Source organism: Aptenodytes forsteri, unplaced genomic scaffold (genome assembly GCF_000699145.1).
Source record: "Aptenodytes forsteri isolate BGI_AS27 unplaced genomic scaffold, ASM69914v1 Scaffold227, whole genome shotgun sequence".
Classification (NCBI taxonomy): Eukaryota; Metazoa; Chordata; class Aves; order Sphenisciformes; family Spheniscidae; genus Aptenodytes; species Aptenodytes forsteri.
The window spans coordinates 2,984,761-3,003,189 of NW_008795365.1; the positions used below are offsets into that span (position 1 = coordinate 2,984,761).

An 18,429-nucleotide genomic window follows, 5' to 3' on the forward strand; every position below is an offset into this window, starting at 1 on the left:
GGGGGGGGGGTGGGGGCGGCGCATTGTTTTGCACATCTGGCAAGGGCTCAGGGTAGGACTCAGCTGCACTGTGGAAGGGAGGCTGTGGAAATGGATGAAGGAGGCTAGGCAGCACACAGGCAGCACCAAGCAGTGTTAACGGCCAGGGAGACAGAAGAAGTGAGCACACTCATCACCACTGAATTTGCATCCCCATTACAGAACAACAGAAACCCACTTGCTCAGTGGGATACCAAACTTACAAGGTATCATGCATCTTCTTGCTTGCAGATTCCCACTAACACGGTCTCCGAGGCTAATTCACTTGGCCCCAGTCAAGTAGTCTTAGATGTGACTGCAATCCTAGCCAAGCTAGTCCCACCACTATTACTTCTCCATGATATCCCCTAAGTACTCCTTCAATCTCCCTGTTGGTTCAGCAAGTTGCAAAAGTACAGTTGGGAAGGAAAGAAGTGGTAGTAAGGTAATTCACCTTGCACTAAGTGCGACTGTCAAAAGAAGAAAACAGAAAATAAATGGGAAAAAGACAACCAAATAGGACAAAGAATTCCAGAAGCCAACAGAAGAACAAGAATACATTTTTTTCTGACCAAATGAAAAACACTGACAGAGTGGGAGCAAAACAGGAAGAGGAATCATATTTTCTAACTTGCATATCAGCCTTTCAGAAAGTTCACCACCTCCCCCCTCCAAGATCTTCTCTCCTATCCTTGTCACCAGTGAAGGGAAGCAAGAGCACCCTGTGTGAGGAAACACCTTATTCAGTGAAACACACACTCTCATCCATAGGAAACTGAGTGAAGAGCTGAACAGCTTCAAGTCTTCATTCTACTTATACTCGTGTGCTGGGTGAGAGCATTTACTTTCAACCAACAGAGGTTGGCCAGGGCACAGCTGGCATGTAGCAAAGATACGTCAGTGACTTCCATGCCTGGGGATTAATGGCTTTTAGCATGCCAAATTGGCCTTCTTACAGTATTATGTGCCCTTGCATGTCTGTGTGCAGAAGGTAGAGAATTAGAGAGATGAAGAATTATTACAGGAGATCAGAGATTTTTAATAATGCCTGGCCTCAAGGAAAGACTGACCCTTTCTCCTGAACTCCCCATTCCTTCTTTAAATTCAGATTTGAGTTTTAAGTCTATTCAAATTCCCTTTCCCTACACCTCTGATTCCCGTTGTGTGCGTCTGTGTGCACATGTGGATGTGTTTACTTTGAACACTTTTTCAGCCTCTGGATTTCATATACTGAAAGTGGACAAGCACTGGCAGCGATACTAAGGCAATTCTCACACCAACCATGAAGATTTGACACACATCATTTGAAAAGAAATAAAAGTTAAGAGATGTTTACTACATTATGACAGTTAAATTCGATTTCAGATAACTGTGCAGCAAGTAGGCTGTAGCAAGTAGATTACTCACAGGTATAACAATGGCCAGACAATGTATATTGTGTATACAAAGCATGGACCAAAATTATTCCATACCTCCAAGAAAATAAGTACCTTCTATGGACCCAAAGTTTTCCAAGCAGAAGTTGATTATCTGATAGGAAACTGGGACCCTATGCATACCCATTATTACCTAAGAAAAAGCTTCACCTTTACTGGCAGTAGCTCAAAAAGACTTTTACTTTGTATAGCACTCATCCTACTCAGAGCCATCAAGTGGAAAAAGCTGTGATAGATCGCATAGAATTGCGGGAACTATTCTTGCAGCAAGGTGAAATACAAACTATCTTAAATTCTACGTGGCAAACAGCAATCATCCTGATCTTCCCCTCACAACTAATATTGGTGTACCTATTTTGTAACAGCATAGCTGTGTGTTCTGCTCAGCTGTTAACAATAGCTTTGTAAGCAAGTGTTGCAAGCCCTTATGGCTTTTTGATATGCCTATGTTGCTGCTTTTCTTTCCATTTCCCCTACTATGTGCCAGGTTACAGAAACACTTCCAAGCAGCAGATTCAGAAATAGAAAGAGTTCAAGGCCAGGTTTCACACCTGCAACCTTGCAGTTCTGGGCAGTTCTAGCTCCGAAGACCAGTCTCCTCATTATAAATCCAAGGCTTCCTCTAACATCCAGGTTTTATGTTCAGTAATTCCAAATTAAGTTTATGTTTTTTTACTTATTTGTTTGGGGCAGGAAGGGATGGGAGAAGGAGGAAGAGGGAATACTGCATGGAAGCTATGTAACCATTACATATATCACATTTTACTTTGACGAAGTAATTTAATTGAATGCCACAGTAGTTCATGCAAATTAATTTATCACCCTATTTAAGACACTGTCTCACTCCAATTCCCACAAAAAAAAAAGTCAAAGAGAGCTACTCCTATTCAACACTAACATACCATTCATACTTTGGCTTCCCTAAATACTTCAGAGGGTAATACAAGTTAGCACAAAGTTTTAAAGGGTTAAGTAGCAGTTCTAATTTTTATTTCTTTTAGAATTCTACACAAGAATCTGTTTTCTAAAGCACTATAAATATAACATTTAGTTTACAGCAGCAGCAGCAAGCTATCGCAAACACCCCATATGCCTCGCGAGTTCCAGAGTGGGGGGATAGGAGACAAATGCCTTAAAAACAAAACAAAGCAGCCCCCCATATGATACTAGTGTGCTATGTCCATGTATGTGCCAATGAGAAATTTTGACACCTAGAGGGTATTAAAATAGAATAAGGCATCAGCAAGCACTGTGGCTGAAGTAGTATATTTTGGTTTGTTTAGAAAATGAGTTGTTCTGTAGTTGGACAAATTGCCACGCAAGACCCATTTCTTGACTCCAGGTGTGATTTATGCAACTCATGCTGACTCTGTTCATCTTGGATGGACTGCATTATACTGCCTACCGTACACAGGACTTTTCTTGCCATGTTGCTCTAGTAGCCCTGCAAAATAGTTTAATAATCTCTTAGTCTCTGGCACAGAAAAGGATTAAACAAAACAAAACAAAACAAAAAAAATGTCTAGTTTGCTACAAGACAAGAAAAATATATAAAAATTAAAAGAAAATTGGGAGGGAACAAAACTGTAACTCTGCATTGCCTTTGAGAAGAAATATAAACAGAGCTCTCTTCTGATATATACTGACTGTCCAAATGGGAAAGACCCAATGACATTTTTAGAAGAACAGGATAAACAACTCCCTGTTCTAGCTAACAGTCAGTCTCTCTCTGCATAGAGAGACAGAAAGAGAATGCAAAGTCGTTTGTACATAGCTGAGACTGTAAGCCACTGGAGTTTCGGCATTGCTACTTAATTCACTCTAAAATTCATTCAGATAGTTGGGGGGGGGGGCGCGGCGGGCGGGAGGGGGAAAAACCTCTTTCCAGAAAAAGAAAAAAAAAAATCCCATGTCTTCATTTTAGAAGGCAAGAAAACTCTGGAAATGATCCTAATGTAAATCTCAGACAAATCTGCATTTTGCTTAAACAAGAACTTCAGGTTTAGGCCATGTATGAAAGTAGCTAAGAGTTCCCCATTAAGTCTAGTTCTACTTGAGACACTGAGATGTCAAAAAACTTCAGAGTGAAAATTTAGTAACTGGCTTACCACAGAGGAAAGAAGTTGAAAGAAAAACAGACAGTTATCATCTGTGACTTAAGTTTGTCTTTCAGGAAATGAAGATCCTTACGGTAGTAAATATAATACTTGAATTGTTTGCAAATAGGTTTAAACCTCTAATTGCCATGCACAAGGAAAATCTATGCACTATCAGAACTCAGCACAGCTAATTACTAGAAGGCAAAATAAAGATTTTTGTTAAACACAGCGTGTGTTCTTCAGCTATTATATCTATCAATATTTATGTCACTTACAGCCCTTTCTGGGTGGTTGCTGCATACATTTTGTGTGCAGTCAAGAAGCTTCCCGACTGCAAACGTGCTTTTAAAAAGAAAAGCTAGCCCGAACCCTGCATTTCCAATTCAAGCAGTGGATTCTGAAGCCTGTTAACTCCCTGGAGCAGCTGATAGTTAAAAGACTTGTTTCCGCTTTTCTAACAATTTCCTGGTTTGCATAACAATCCTAAAAGAAACACACTCAAGAAGTTTTCCAGCACAGAGAGATTTTGTCTCCAACATACTTCTAGTTTCAAGGCATAGAAAATATTTATATATAATTACAATAACTTTAGAGATATATTTGTCTACAAATACATTTACATATAAATATGTATCAGCTACTTGGTTTAAAACAAGATTATGATAATTTTGCCATATCCAGGAAATACAAAACACTGGCTTATGCCTGGTGCTTAACTCATGCCATTGTGAATAAAGAGGGGGGAGGGAAGGGGTTTAATGTTTAATTTCCTGTTAAAAACACACACAGGATAAAATCTTCCAAAGAGCAGTTATAAAACATGCATTTGTTAGCCAAGAAACTAGGTAAATATGGAATGAAGCCCAGGCTCACTTTTATTCCTTCCCCCCCCCCTCCAAAGAACAAAGTAACTGAAGGCCACGGCGCATATTTGGAGGCACTGAGCTCTACTCAGTGACTAGACAATTAATCAGCCTGGCTGATTTATGCACCCTGTATCCACCGGGGTAGTTCCTCAGATAATGCAATGATGCAGTTGAACTCAAGGTACTGTATTGCCATGTATACTTGCACAGGTGCCAAACAACCATTGTACCAACTACTGACTACCTTACTGACACAACTGTCTGGCTAAACACAAATAAAATAAGCATTAACATGTAGTTGGGACCTACCAACAGCCAGTTTCTAGCAACAACAGATTGAGGATACCACTACCTTCAGCAGTGGCTGAAGACACTACAGTGGATATTTTTTAGAAGTTACAAGGGGAAATATTGTTTTCAGATCCCACTGAAACTCAGTGCCATCCACGCTGGAACTATGACTTCACCTGCAGCAATTCAGCCTTCATCACAGTTCTACCATGCATAATGACGTATTAGGTTGTTCTGCAATTCACCACACTAGAAGTCCCAGACAAATACCAGATTTCTTTTTGATATATAACAATTACAGCCTTTAACCATCTCAGTTCTTCTCTTTGTTGAGATGCCCAAATTAGACAAAAATATGGACTGTATTTAGGAGAACTTGAACGTTTATAACAGTTTTCAACAGTAACACTGTATTTTTGGATCTTACAATAAAAATAATCCATCAAATACTTTCTGTCTACTGAGTTAGGGTCAAAGTCAAGTCCTCAGTGCACACCTTGCAGCATGGAATTGGAGTTGTGCTACGTCTTGCGACCTGCCAGGATTCACATTCAAAATTAGATGTAAACAACTCTGTGAGTGGCTTCAATTTTGTTTTGTTTTTCAAATGAAGATAAATTTATTATTGCAGGTATAGCTCGAGAGCTTTCTTAGCTTTTGGTAGCATGTTATTCAAATTAACACAGCTTAAGCTTTTTAAGTAGATGCACCTTAAACACCTTCTAGTCAAGGCATTTAGTTTCATTTTTGATGCAAGAAAAGAAAGGCACAGAGATTACTTATTTCTCTGGTGAACTAATCTGACAGTAGGCATGTTGAATTTCTTGCAGACTCATTGTAAAACTGGCTTTGAGACAATAAACAGTCCTGAGTTTATTTCTAAAACCTGCACGTAACAGCTGTTGCAGGTATTTGTGCTCTTTCCTTAAGAAATCAACCGCTATTGACCACTGATTTAATGACAGTTCATCAGTGAATCTCATATTACTGCATGAGTTCAAAATCTTCCTGTTTATTTTCACTTGCTGATAACTGGACTTTGTGCCCTGATCCCATGATTCTTCATGTGAAAAGACAATTGACTAACAACATTAGGAAGGAAAAAGGGAATAGGGTGGAGAAAATGTGCAACACAAAATGAGCCCTGACTTGCCTTCTCAGTACTGTATGTACCCCCAAGCAATGAAATTTCAAGAAAATGATTATGTTTCTGGCCAACAGTCAGAATATATAAGATGTTATACACCCTTTGCCTCACTATATGTTGCTACTGCAGACTCCATGCAAAAGCAAGATTTTTTTTTTCTTTGCTTCGCAACAGTAAGGCAAGTTTACAAGTATTTACTGCTAGTTACATCAAGGTATTGAAAATTCAAGTGAAGTAGTAGTATTCTCTAGTGCAGTGGTGACCTGAGCCTTTAATCCAGATGAATTTAACTGTAGACTGCATTAGCTCTTCTCATAAAAGATTTGCTTTAATTTTAGTTCTCTCTCCATTTATCTTATGGCTGTGTAATCTTCAGTAGAGGTCAAAGATTTCCCCAAAGAAACAGGAGCTGCTTCTTTTTTAGAGGGGAAAAGCATATTTAAGACAGTTCATCCTACTTTTAAACATATGTCACAGGACAGTACTCTCTATGCTCTCCTTTCTCTGTACTCTCCTTGTTTCTTTACATGTTCCAAAGCAATTAAACAAGCATGCATGTGCATGCACACACATATACAAATGAAACATGAAATGAAAGCACCTACTGAAGATAGGATACACAGCCCATCTGCTGCAAAGACTGAAATTATTACTAACATCTTACCATCATCCAGCTCAAGACAGAGATTGTAAACAGCCAGAGGCCTCTTAATACGCTGTCCTTGCCTTCTTGATTGCCTTGGTGGGGCATTTGGAGGAGATACTGACATAGAGATTGGCTCAGGGAAAGTGGCATCAGGCAGGGTTTTGAAAATCTGCAATCAAGAACACAAAGGGTGTTAATTATTTATCACGAAGAGCAACCTGTGTAATGCAACTGTAAACCATTATCAAACAACATTTGTTTTGGATTTCATTCAAAGCAGGCAGGAGCCAAAAATCCATTCCTTCAAGTTTGGGAGTATGCCGTGGGTCTTTAATGAGTGCTTTTAAAATAAATAAATAAATATAATATAATATGAAAATAAGCAAGCGCACTGTCTACACATTAACCAAGCTGCAAATCAGTTAATCCAAAGACAAAATATTTGCAGCCATGCTTGCCAGCTAGGATGGAGGGGAAGGGGAAAAAGGGGGATACTAACTTTATGAACCAGTAACCAAAAAGCTTTATAGCTTTAGCTCGGACCTATAGTTTTGCCAGAATTTCCATTTTAATTTTCAAAACTTGTGATACCATTATAATATCAGCCTTTTTAATTTAAAAAAACCAAACATGCTCTTGAAGAGAGCAAGGGGAAGATTTTGAGGGAAGGGGTTTTTAGTGAGGGATACCATAGTAACATACCATGTGAGAATTTTTTCAGTTAACTATTGCATATTGAGTCACATTTATATTAAATTATGATATTCACAAAGATGCATATAAAAAGGACTGCATTTCTTGTCATCATTTTATGTTTTGAGTCATGACCATTAGCATATCACCACTCCATACAAAATACCATGTCATTTCTCTCTGGATTAACCAGCAACGCAGATTTGCTCAACCTGATAGCATTTCTGTATGTGACTTTAACTGTCACATATAGGATACAGTCTAATGATGCTGATTTACTTCCAGAAAATTATCAGTATGCTGATGTACAATTTAACAGCAGCCTTTTACAATTGATCATGGCAGATTCACACATGAACAAATTAGCTTAATACGTATTTCATCAAAGACAAACCAGCAGATAAAGAAAAACACAAACAGCAGCTGTACAAGAAAAGCCCTGTGTCTGTACGACACCTTACAGCAACACAACACGGTAATATAACAAGATATAATGAAACAGTATATGGTGTTCTTTTACTCTGCAACTTTACATTGCCACATATCTGTATAGGAAATACTATAAAGAGGAGACTCATAACAAATCTTTGAAGGAGAAGCTTTTTATGCAGTAGAAATTCATGCAGAAAGTATAAAGAGATGCCACAGATACACACTTTTGGATTATTACAGCATATGTCAGGTGCAGCATGAAGCTAAAAGCCAGCCAGGCTTCTCTACAGGTGAGAAAAATGCCCTAAGCATCCTGCAGTAAGGCACGCAAGACATCGTGTTAAAAATGTAAGAAACTCTACATGCCATCATATCCTGGCTTGTTAACCCTGAATATTAACATGTGTAGGAATAAGATGACCCAAGAACCCATGTATACACGGGCTTATAGCTGCTTAATCATCACTCTTGTACTGGCAGGTAGAAGACTGTGCTGGTATAAAATAATCAGAAACACCATTTTCCATGAAAACTGTGGAAGAATGATCATATTGCCAAAACGGAGCAGCAGTGGGCCGGAAGCCTATATATGGTGTGCAAAGGAAAGCTCCAGTGGAAATACTACCTTCCTTCCCAATAAGTGAATGTTGCTGTGGGGGAGGTAAAATGATGTAATTTGAACTTCCCCATACCAGTGTTAAGAAAAACGGCTCCCACTCCTTCACATGCCTATGAACAAGGGATTACGAGAGAGCGCCAAAGTAGTGCAAAGAACTCTCTAAAAACAAAATGTTTATAAAGAAGAAAGGAAACAGTCCAACCTGGTTCTCCACAGTACAGACACGGCAGGACTCTCAGACAGTGACAAAGCTCTAATTGTGCTCAGAGTGCTAAAGCCATTTCTTAAAACACGATGCAATATATAAAAATGAAATCTAACATGCACCTACATGGCACTTGGCTAACAGTACCACACTGCCCCCTTATGTGTAAATACAAAGCTAGACTGAGCAGTTTTAGAGATAAATATTTGCTTCTGAAAAATTCAAAAGTACCAAAACTTTAAATGCCATCTTTTCCATGAACTAAGTGTTGCATTTGGGCTCTCTGGTAAATAACACTCTGCCAAGAGGTTTCACCATGTTTTTTACTATGTCACATTCCGCAGCTGTGTTTATTTGTACAGCCTTATCCATGCATCTCCACTGAAATGATCATTAATAAGAGAAGAACAAGTATTCCCCAGGAGTACTTCATAAGAGATGAGTTTTCTTGTATGCATTTAGGTGACTTGCACAGGTTGCAGTGAAGTTCTTAAGTGTTTTTTCCTCATCTCACAAATATTTCAATATACTCTTCCAAAACCATTAGCATGAGAAACTAAAAGTCACAAAAGCAAAATACAATCAAGAAAACCATAAAGGCAATCCTTACTCAATGATACTCAGTGCCAGACAGGCAACAGGATAATGAATTGGAGACCGGTATGAATCCAAGTAGATTTCTAATTGCAAGTAGCTATGTGATCTGAAAAAAACAGTTGGTGGTTTGTTCTGTTTCACGGGGGAAAAACCCCTATACAATAAACAGGAGAAATAACAAGAGAGCAGTGAAGTCACACTTCAAACAGTGGCAGTCCAGTACATGCTAGTTAACTTCATAGTGATACCGGTGGCAGGTAATCATGAGCTGCCCAGAATAGTTCTCTCTCCCCTAATAAAACATAAGTTAGGGGTACTGAGTCCTCTCTGTCACTGTCAGGATAAGCATATCACCTCTACTTTTAATTTTTTTAATGGCAGAGCTGTGCACGAATGTTTCCCAACAGCGCTGCTCAGTGCAACCCAGTGCTACCCAGCCACAGCGCTGGGCTGATGGCAGGCAGTCTAAGTTCCCTTCTGCAGACAAGACACTCAGGCGGGCATCAGGCCCATCCCCTATTTTACCTCACTCTGCTCTCGACTTCGTGTTATAACAGATTGGGGTTGGGAAGTTTCATTTCTGGGATTAGGTCAGTAAGTAGTATATTGCTTTCTAGAGAGCAGAGATCACCTCCCTGGGACCAGGGCAAGGGTCCACACGAACTCCATCCTCTCACTCCTACGTTTCTCTGATGCAATGTTACAAGCTGTAACGCTTTCTTCCTTGTGCTCATATTCAATATCTGTCTCCACAGAGAAGAAAGGGATTCCTGAAAGACGTATTTAGATATGAACTAGAGAATGCAACCTCTTGACTATCTGCAGAGCAAATTTACCCATGCAGAGCAAATTGAGACTAATTGTCATAACTCAGCAATGAAATCACCAAGTATCATGAGTTGTCTTGGAGGATTCTGAGACACACAAAAACAAACAAACAAACAAAACACCCCCCAGAAATGACACACACAACCACCACTAGAAAGATCACTAGGGGTTTTTTTATATAAAAGAAACAGGAAACATCCTGCCCTCATGTGTTGCATGAAAAAGCATATCTGGGGTCATTTTTGCCCTTTCAAGCAGCTTATATTTGTGTTCATCCCTACTTTGGTATTTTCTTTTATCTTTTCAGTAGGAAAATAAAATCCAGTACAGCTCATCCATAACTAGACCTGCTTTTTCAGCAGCAGCAATCTCTTTCTGTTGAGGCCAAAGCTACAGCTCATACCACAGTTTTGCAAAGGCGAGCATCTGAAAAGCAAGCAGAGGGTCAACCTCTGCCCTAAGGTGTGCACATACAGCATTCAGCTTCTCTTTCTTACTTTATTTTCACTTAAATAGACAAGTGCTTTTCATCGTGCCTTAATGGATATTTGTCTGCTGCACTGACAGCAGCATTGTAACGTCTGCCTGAGAATGGGGGGATGGAGGCACGCTTTATTTCAGTTGTGGGGAGAAAAGTTTTTTGGTTTTGGTTTTATTCAAATTTGCTTCTAGCCTTATTAATTATTTAAATGCCATTGAAGTATAAATGTTTCACAGCTAATAAAAGATGCCTGCTGTGAGTTGACCTGTTGTCAGAAGCACACTGCGTATGCACAGAAGACGGAATTCAAAATCATACACACACAATGTGAGCACCTGAAATGGTACTAACATTGTTGTGTTTTGACTGACTTGCACAACAAGCATGGGACCACACCTGACTAAGTTTCAGAATATCTTCTTGCACTGCAAGCTGTTGCTATCAGATGCATGGCGAGGCAACCACGCATATCCAATCAGATGGAAACCCTCCCATGGAAGAACAGGATTGAAACATGCTATTTAATAGAAGGTCTCTTTGCTACTCCAAAAAAAGCCTCCCTTCAAGTAAAAGTCAGATCTACCACCATCACTCATCTGGATTGCAGAAGTTACCACAGCTTAGACTAATGCCTGTATAAAGACAAGAATGAAGTCTACTCGTTGAATTATCTCATTCAAGAAGCAATAAAAATGTACTAAACCAACCTCAAAGTTTAAGGACTTCACAGTCACATCCAGTGTTACACAGTTTTTGAGACTGTGGCCAAACTGCATTAGATTTCTAGAATATCAGTTCTCTACAATTTAGTTCTCAAAAGCACTGGCATCCTGCTATTGACCTACTTGGGGGCAAACTCAGAAGCTAAGTGAAACAATTTACATATGGGAGAAAACTAACACATGTAGCACTCAAAATTTTATCAAGCAACAAATCCAACCGTTAGTCCTATCCCAGTTAGTCCGGTATTTTAAATGGCTGTTTGGGTCTGATCTTACATGAAAGCAGAATTTCAGAGTGCACACTGACTTAAGTGGTGGATCAGTCTTCAAACCTGCAGTGTAAAAGTTACAACAAAAAAGATGAGACTCTTGTCGAGCAATTTCAAACACTAGTATGTTTGACCTATTTCTCTCTATGCAATAGTACAAAATGGATACTTTACAAGGCTAAACAAACCACAAACCATCTTGGATATACACCGCTAATAACAGCTCTGTCTAGAGCAGTGAGCCCAAGACCATCCCTACATAAAACCATTCCAATTCCTAAACCTGTGTCCCACAACGTCTATGGAAGTATTTCTTGAGAGTAATGAGCCAAATTCAACATATCATACTGTATTCTACCAGCAGATCCACATGGCAGCAGCCCAAGGAATGCTGCCAGATTCCCCTTAATCTGCAACAACAGCGTTGGACTCTAGATCCTGAGCTCTTACTAGAGCCGATTTTAGAAATTCAAAAAACCCATGGCTGGGAGGATTTAACTTGGCCTATTCCATGAGTTTATGACTAGATGTATAGCTGTACATGGAAATGTACATTAGATTCTGCTGCTACAAGAGAATACTGATCTGTTCTTTCTGGTCTCAAGCAGAACTAATTAATGAATTTCAGTATGCTTGCCAGGAATCACTTTAGGAAAAGACCCAGACATCAGGTCATCTCTGTCTGCTTTGTATCACTGGGGTAATTAAAATTTCCTCTAAAAATCAGTGGGAGGCAAACAGCAAGGACAGAGTGGGATGAAAAAGAGGGGAGAAAAAACTGGAGGCTTAGTAATAGAGCTAATGAGGATAAACTTATAAAAAATCATTAACAGCTTAAAGCTGTGCCTTGATTTTGTTGCAAGACAAAACCCCATTCACTCTTATAACACCTACTACACAGAACATGCATCTATTTCCTTTGAACCCACGAACAAGAATCAGAGTACCAGAAGTCGCTGTCTAATGCAAAGGAGGCTAGAACCTGCAAGGTCATTCCAAATTCTTTGAAATTCGGCTAGTGGTATAGCCTTCACTACTACAATCATATTTTTTAGAGGACAGTATTTCTCAAGACAAGAACATCATCAGTACAAGTTTTTATTTGGGCAATTTCCCTTCAATACATACTTGATTTGCAGTTGGTAAATAAATGCACACAGACACTTTGACTAATGTTTATTGAACAATATAAAATGCCATCCACCTAGGCCACATATCTGCTCTGCCCTTATACATTTTACAGCTATGGTATTCCTTGCATTTCCATGACAATTGGCTATAATATATGCTGATCAAATAATATTTTATAAATTAGCAGCTAATGGGATAATGCAAGAGAAACTGATCATCACCATGGTCTTTTCTTGACTTAGCTTCTTTTCAGTGTAATGCAAGCCCAATTCAGGTTAGATCCAGCAACCTGTACAAAACCAAAAACCATATATTTATATTAGAGACAAAAATGCTCAAAAAAAGAGGCCAACTGTCCCTAGTGGTTCATAGTGTGCTCTTACCCCAATAGACTTTCTAAGCTTTTTTTCCTCTTGAGATAATTCAGATAGTGGTTGTGCCATTCTTTTTGCCATTTTCTGCAAACATAAAGCAACAACGTCTTTTATGTCAAGTTATAATTTTACTGTAGATATAAGCATTTCAGAAAGTGCAAGGTGAAAATAAGCAACTTAAAATACATTGCGGTAGCTCAGCCACTAATTGTAACCACTAGCCACTAATTGTTGTAATCCATTTAATAGTAAAACACACATTCAATAAGATGATCAGTTCTAGATTTTTTTTCCCCTGTTTGAAGAAATTGTAATCCATTTTTTAATAGTAAAACACACATTCAATAAGATGAACAGTTCTAGATTTTTTTTCCCCTGTTTGAAGGGATTGCAGAAGCTAATTGGAGCTATTAAAAGTTTAATCATAATAGAAATTACAAAAGATCAACTTCTGGAGAGCTAGGACAAAAGTTTTATTTCAAAACTGATTTCTGCACCAATTCTAACAATTTTATAAAATTTCTAGTGTATTGAAATCTTTAAAAAAAAATGATCCTTTGCTACTGTAGTTTCTTACTTTTTTGCATTTTGCTTTACTATGGACAATGTTAGATCAACCTGTTTCATTTCTGGTTTTAGGCAACATGATCCATTTCTTCTGGTTCTCAAGCACGTGATTCAATAAATATAAAATACATGCACTAGAAATTCTTGACATCTAAACAGAATCTGTGTTCAGTGTACAAAATGTGATAAAGTTGATTTCTAAAAATCATATTAAATATTTTTGAAAAAGGTTTACAAAATCTTCAATAAAAATTATCAACAACTTAATTAGAATCCTTAAGTAACTTACCTCCCCGAGGTTACCATTGTATCCACTCCAATACAGGTGTGCCTGCCTCGAAGTAGTTATCCTGACTTTTGCGCTTCAGCGTCTATACACTGTAAAATATGATTTGCTGTGCACTGGCTTCTACGAGATTGCACAGGATGCAGATTTTCTGAGGCTTTGGATTTTGAGGCTTGAATTCCACTACAAACCACAAAACACCTTTATACATATTCACAATCATTATATTTGAAAAAAAAAAAAAAAGATTCAGATCAAGAGTCGAAAGATACCTGAAGCTAAGCCTCTAGAGGGCCACCAACCAGAAAGCATGCTCTTGATGTTGACTGGCACACTCTATCTAGTTACAGTGCAACAGAGGATGCAGACTGAAAAGTAACTGGGCATAAGTCAAAACTAGAAACAGGAAACATCCTTGGCTGTGAGCCAAACCACAAAGCTCTATAAATAAATAAATAAATAAATCCATCCAAGACAGCCTTTTCTTCATTGCAAAGATACCATTTGCTGAGACTATCTGCCTAGCAGCCTGACTACGCATACCCAAATGAAACACGGCTTTTAGGGATTTGTGGACACTGTGAGTCTCAATCTCATACTAAAATTGGAATATCTGCTATCTGCTCCTCTTAATACAAAAGGAATTAGAGCTCTGGGCAAACTGCAAACTATGAGAGTGACAAAAGAACTGAGGGAATTTTCCGACAAACCTGATGTATCTGTAGACCCTAATAGCCACTCATTTGGCCTGACTACCTTGAACCATGTAGTTCACATCTTTAGAAGAAACTAAACATAGCCTGTAAAACATGACATTACAGTCTGGAGGACAGCTGTGAAAGGATGAAAAAAAAAACACCACCACAACACATACCAAGGTTAAAAATGTGTGTCCTTTGATCACTTGCGAATTATGAGTTTGTTGACTCAGCCTTTCTAAAAGTAGCACTCCTGATACAAAGACTGCAGCTTCCACTGTATTGCATCTCGCTCCACCTTTTAACAATTCATGGGAAGAACGTTCCTGATACCAGCCCATTCATGGCTATCAACCAATGCATTTTATTCATTGAAGGAAATGAGAGAGTTAACCATACACCAGGCTTGAAATACCTACACATTTTTCCACCGCACCAGCAGAAACAGCAGATTCACCTCCTCTTCATGCTCACCTACTGTAACTCACACCGAGGAGGAGAGTATTTTAAAAAGGTTGTCCTTCCCTATTACAGCTACACAAAATAGCTTTGTGTATCTTGTTTAGTTATAGGAAATACCTAAAATAACAAAAAAAAAGTGCCTTCAAATTAAAAGATTAAATAGTCAATCTAATTACCTAGCTTTCTGAAACATAACATACTCCTAGTTACTAAATGGAAAATAATGCAGAAAGAGAATGTTTGCACGTATTTTCTCTTGCAAGGAATGTGAGAAGTCCTGAGAAGATAAAAGGCAGCACTTAGAAACCTAAGTCAGGAGCCAGCAAAAGCAACAACCGTGGCCAAACACACCACAGGTAAACATGATCTCCCCTTCATTTGCAAATATACACTTATAAACATTTATACACACACACAAATACAAATAAATATATATCTGTCACACCAAGTTTTCTACAAAATTTATGAACAGAAATATAAATAATTATATATTGAGAATAAAAACCTACATTGGACCCCCTACCACATTGCCATTGTACAAAGCATCAGAATGAAATGTCAAGATCTTTGCAAATGACACTGTTCCAACTGTAGCCAACCACATAGCCTCACCAGTACTTTCTTCTCCAGAGTTCCCTGCCGCCATTACAAGGATTTATATCATCATTGCTTTGTACAATATTTTCTGCTCTTTGTTTTTGTTAAAATACATTTTTTTAATCTTACATTATGACTGTAGGGTCTTTGGAGGCAAAGAACGTATTTTTCATTTGTATGTCCAGCACCCTCCGCAATGAAGTACTGATGCTTCATTAGTGTAAATAAAAAACATTGAAAATATTGGAAATAAAGTATTATCAGCTGACTGCCACATCTTGTTTATTCAAAAATCTGTTAAATGGTTTGAAATACACTAACCTCTCTGGTAAGGCAAAAACTTACTAGAATTCTGAAGAGTACGTACAAAAACACAAGCACATATTATGCTATTATCCATTAGCAATGACCAGACAGGATGGCATTCAGGTCAGTTTAGCCAATATAAAGAAAAAAAAAGTTTGTAAATTCAATACTTCACTTACCATTGAAAGCTGCAATATAGTATAATTCTTATGTCACACAGCTTCTGCATAAGAATTTACTTTTTAAACTCTTCGGGAGTGCAACAACTTTTCCCCTCTCCATGCCCCCTGCAGCATTTCACAGAATAGTTTCTTTGACTAACAAAATTTTATTTCAGAACATCCATTTTAGCATTCTCCATAAGGACTTCTCCCTTGCCTCCTCCTCCACACATGCAAGCACAGCACCCTGACCATCAAGACTGAAGCAAATGTTAGTCAACTGAATTCCACTCCCTTATCATCATTTCGGTTTACTTACTTAGGAACATTGCCTGTGGGCAGTGGAAGATGAGATCTGTATCACTTTGAAATTTCATATAAAGTTGAGGCAAGTTTCCCAAAATTAACTGGAAATAACGTAGGCAAATCAAGAAGGCAGAAGTCTGTGTCCATATTATTTGTACGTGCCACGTATTTGTAGTGCAGCATCTCAGCAGACTGCTTCTATCCCTGAGAACATGACTTTTGTTTTGATTTTTTTTTTTTTTGTAATCTAATATGGTTACTCACAGTACATGTTTTGTTTCTTTTGGAGCAGTCTAACAGCATACCAATCCAGGTATTGATCCAGACTCAGTTCCTTTTAATGTCATCAACTGCAGTCACAAACGTGAGTGGAGATTTGATATACAGTCTTCTTACTATGCATAAACCACATTAAGATTTAGAAAACTGTAGTCTTTTAAACAAACAAAAAAAAAGATTTGCAGTCAATTTACCACACCATGTGTGCGTCTCACATGGAAGGGCTTTCTGCTATCCACAGGGCAGAGAAAGGGTTTAAAGAGTTTGCACACACTATAGTGGAATGAAAGAGCTGCTGTGACTTCTACCAGAAACCATGATGAATTTCTTTGTTTTGCCTGCTGCCCTTTCTGCTTTAGACTCAGCCAATCATTAAGGCATGTAATTGGAATTAAGTTCAGGAATAGTTTCAATGACACTTCTGATTAGTTACGTGCTTAAAGTTAAGCACATGCTGAATACCTTCCTGAACTGAAGCTCATGTGTTTCTTCGCAAACTGTAATTTTTTCTCCCTCCAAGTCAAACGCTTGTTGACTTGAGAAACGTTCAGCTTGGGGAAGTTTCAAATTGCTACACCACAGCAAACCACCACAATTACAATGCATTGCTTCTTGGTCCTCCGTTGCAGCCAAAGGCAAAGCAACACGAAAGCTGAAACAAGCCCTCTTTAGTATTTCTCATATGTCCCTTTACCACGACTTCAAAAGATCTGCTGTGTTGTCAAAAAATAGTCTTAGTTTAGATGATGGCAGTGCCGCTGTACCCTAAAGCATTTACCTGCAACAGAACTGCTTTAAACATGCAGTGATTGCTAAGTGGAGACACGTGCCACACCTGACTGTGCCACTTCCTACTCTCAAACCAACAACTGACTTCACCTGCTTCCATTTCTTCTGTCTCACAACTATTGCATGTATTATGCACTGTAATATGTTTTAAGACTAAAGATTTTCCAAGTATTACTACATGAAGTTGATGTTGGCTTAAGAGCTCAGTAGTATTAAATTCTTCTCTTCCCTTTAGTTTAAAAAAATCATAAAGTACCTAAAGTAAGAAAAATTCAAACATTTCTATTTCATAAAAAAAGATTTCTCCATAAAACCGAACAAAGCTAAAACAAAGACATATTTTGTCTAAAGTATGTAAAATCTGTGCCCTTTACAAAGAGATTAATACAGAAAACAAGTGAAAACACTATCTGCCTTATACATATGAACTCGAGTTTTTCAGAATGAATGTCTTCGAGATAATTTTCCCATAGGTTGTCTGAATTCTAGAAAAACGTATTTTACCATGCCTATTCCCTTTCAGCAGACTCTGGCTTCCCAGTCTCCATAAGGGACTTCTGTCTAGCCCATCTCCTTTTTTCTTCTAGTTTTCTTTCACTGTAATTTTCATCATCTTTCTGTTTTTGCAATCTTGCTATTTGTACTCACTATTCTTTCCTCCCCCATATGCTGGTTTAGATATTCCCGTCCCACTGAGATTTTTATTCCAACCTCCTCCCTCATCTTCTTTCACTTCTTAGATTTCTTTTTTTATCCTGTTTTTTTTTCCCCCTCTTAAAATAATGTTCAGGGAATTGAGAAACCAAAATGGCTCACATTACCACTGAGGCATCTCTAAATGGCAAATAAATAAGCCCTTTGAATAGTGACATTCATTCCAACAAGATGCCAAAACATTATAACAAACAGCAAGATGCACACGTGCATGCTCTTCATGCTGCCATGGAGTAGACTGCCCTTCTTCCTCACCGCAAGTCAGAAAGAAAGACCAGAAGAGCTTATGTCCAAGATTTCCAGTCTGTGAAACCCTTGGGAAGAAAAATTAGTTTATACCCTTGAAACTCATTTGGGGGAGGAGGAGAAGAGAAATCAAAACCTTTTTTTTGGGTCAAAGTTGACTACCA

The 18,429-nt window shown here is 38.3% G+C and overlaps 1 protein-coding gene across 1 annotated transcript in view; it reads right to left on the reverse strand.

Annotated features, from left to right (window-relative positions):
- The window catches only part of ARHGAP10 (Rho GTPase activating protein 10), a 155,006-nt gene that overhangs the window by 32,137 nt on the left and 104,440 nt on the right, over nucleotides 1–18,429 (reverse strand). The window contains exon 19 of the mRNA XM_009280245.2: nucleotides 6,522–6,672. Coding sequence (XP_009278520.1) covers nucleotides 6,522–6,672 — 151 coding nt within the window. The remainder of the gene's footprint in view (nucleotides 1–6,521; nucleotides 6,673–18,429) is intronic.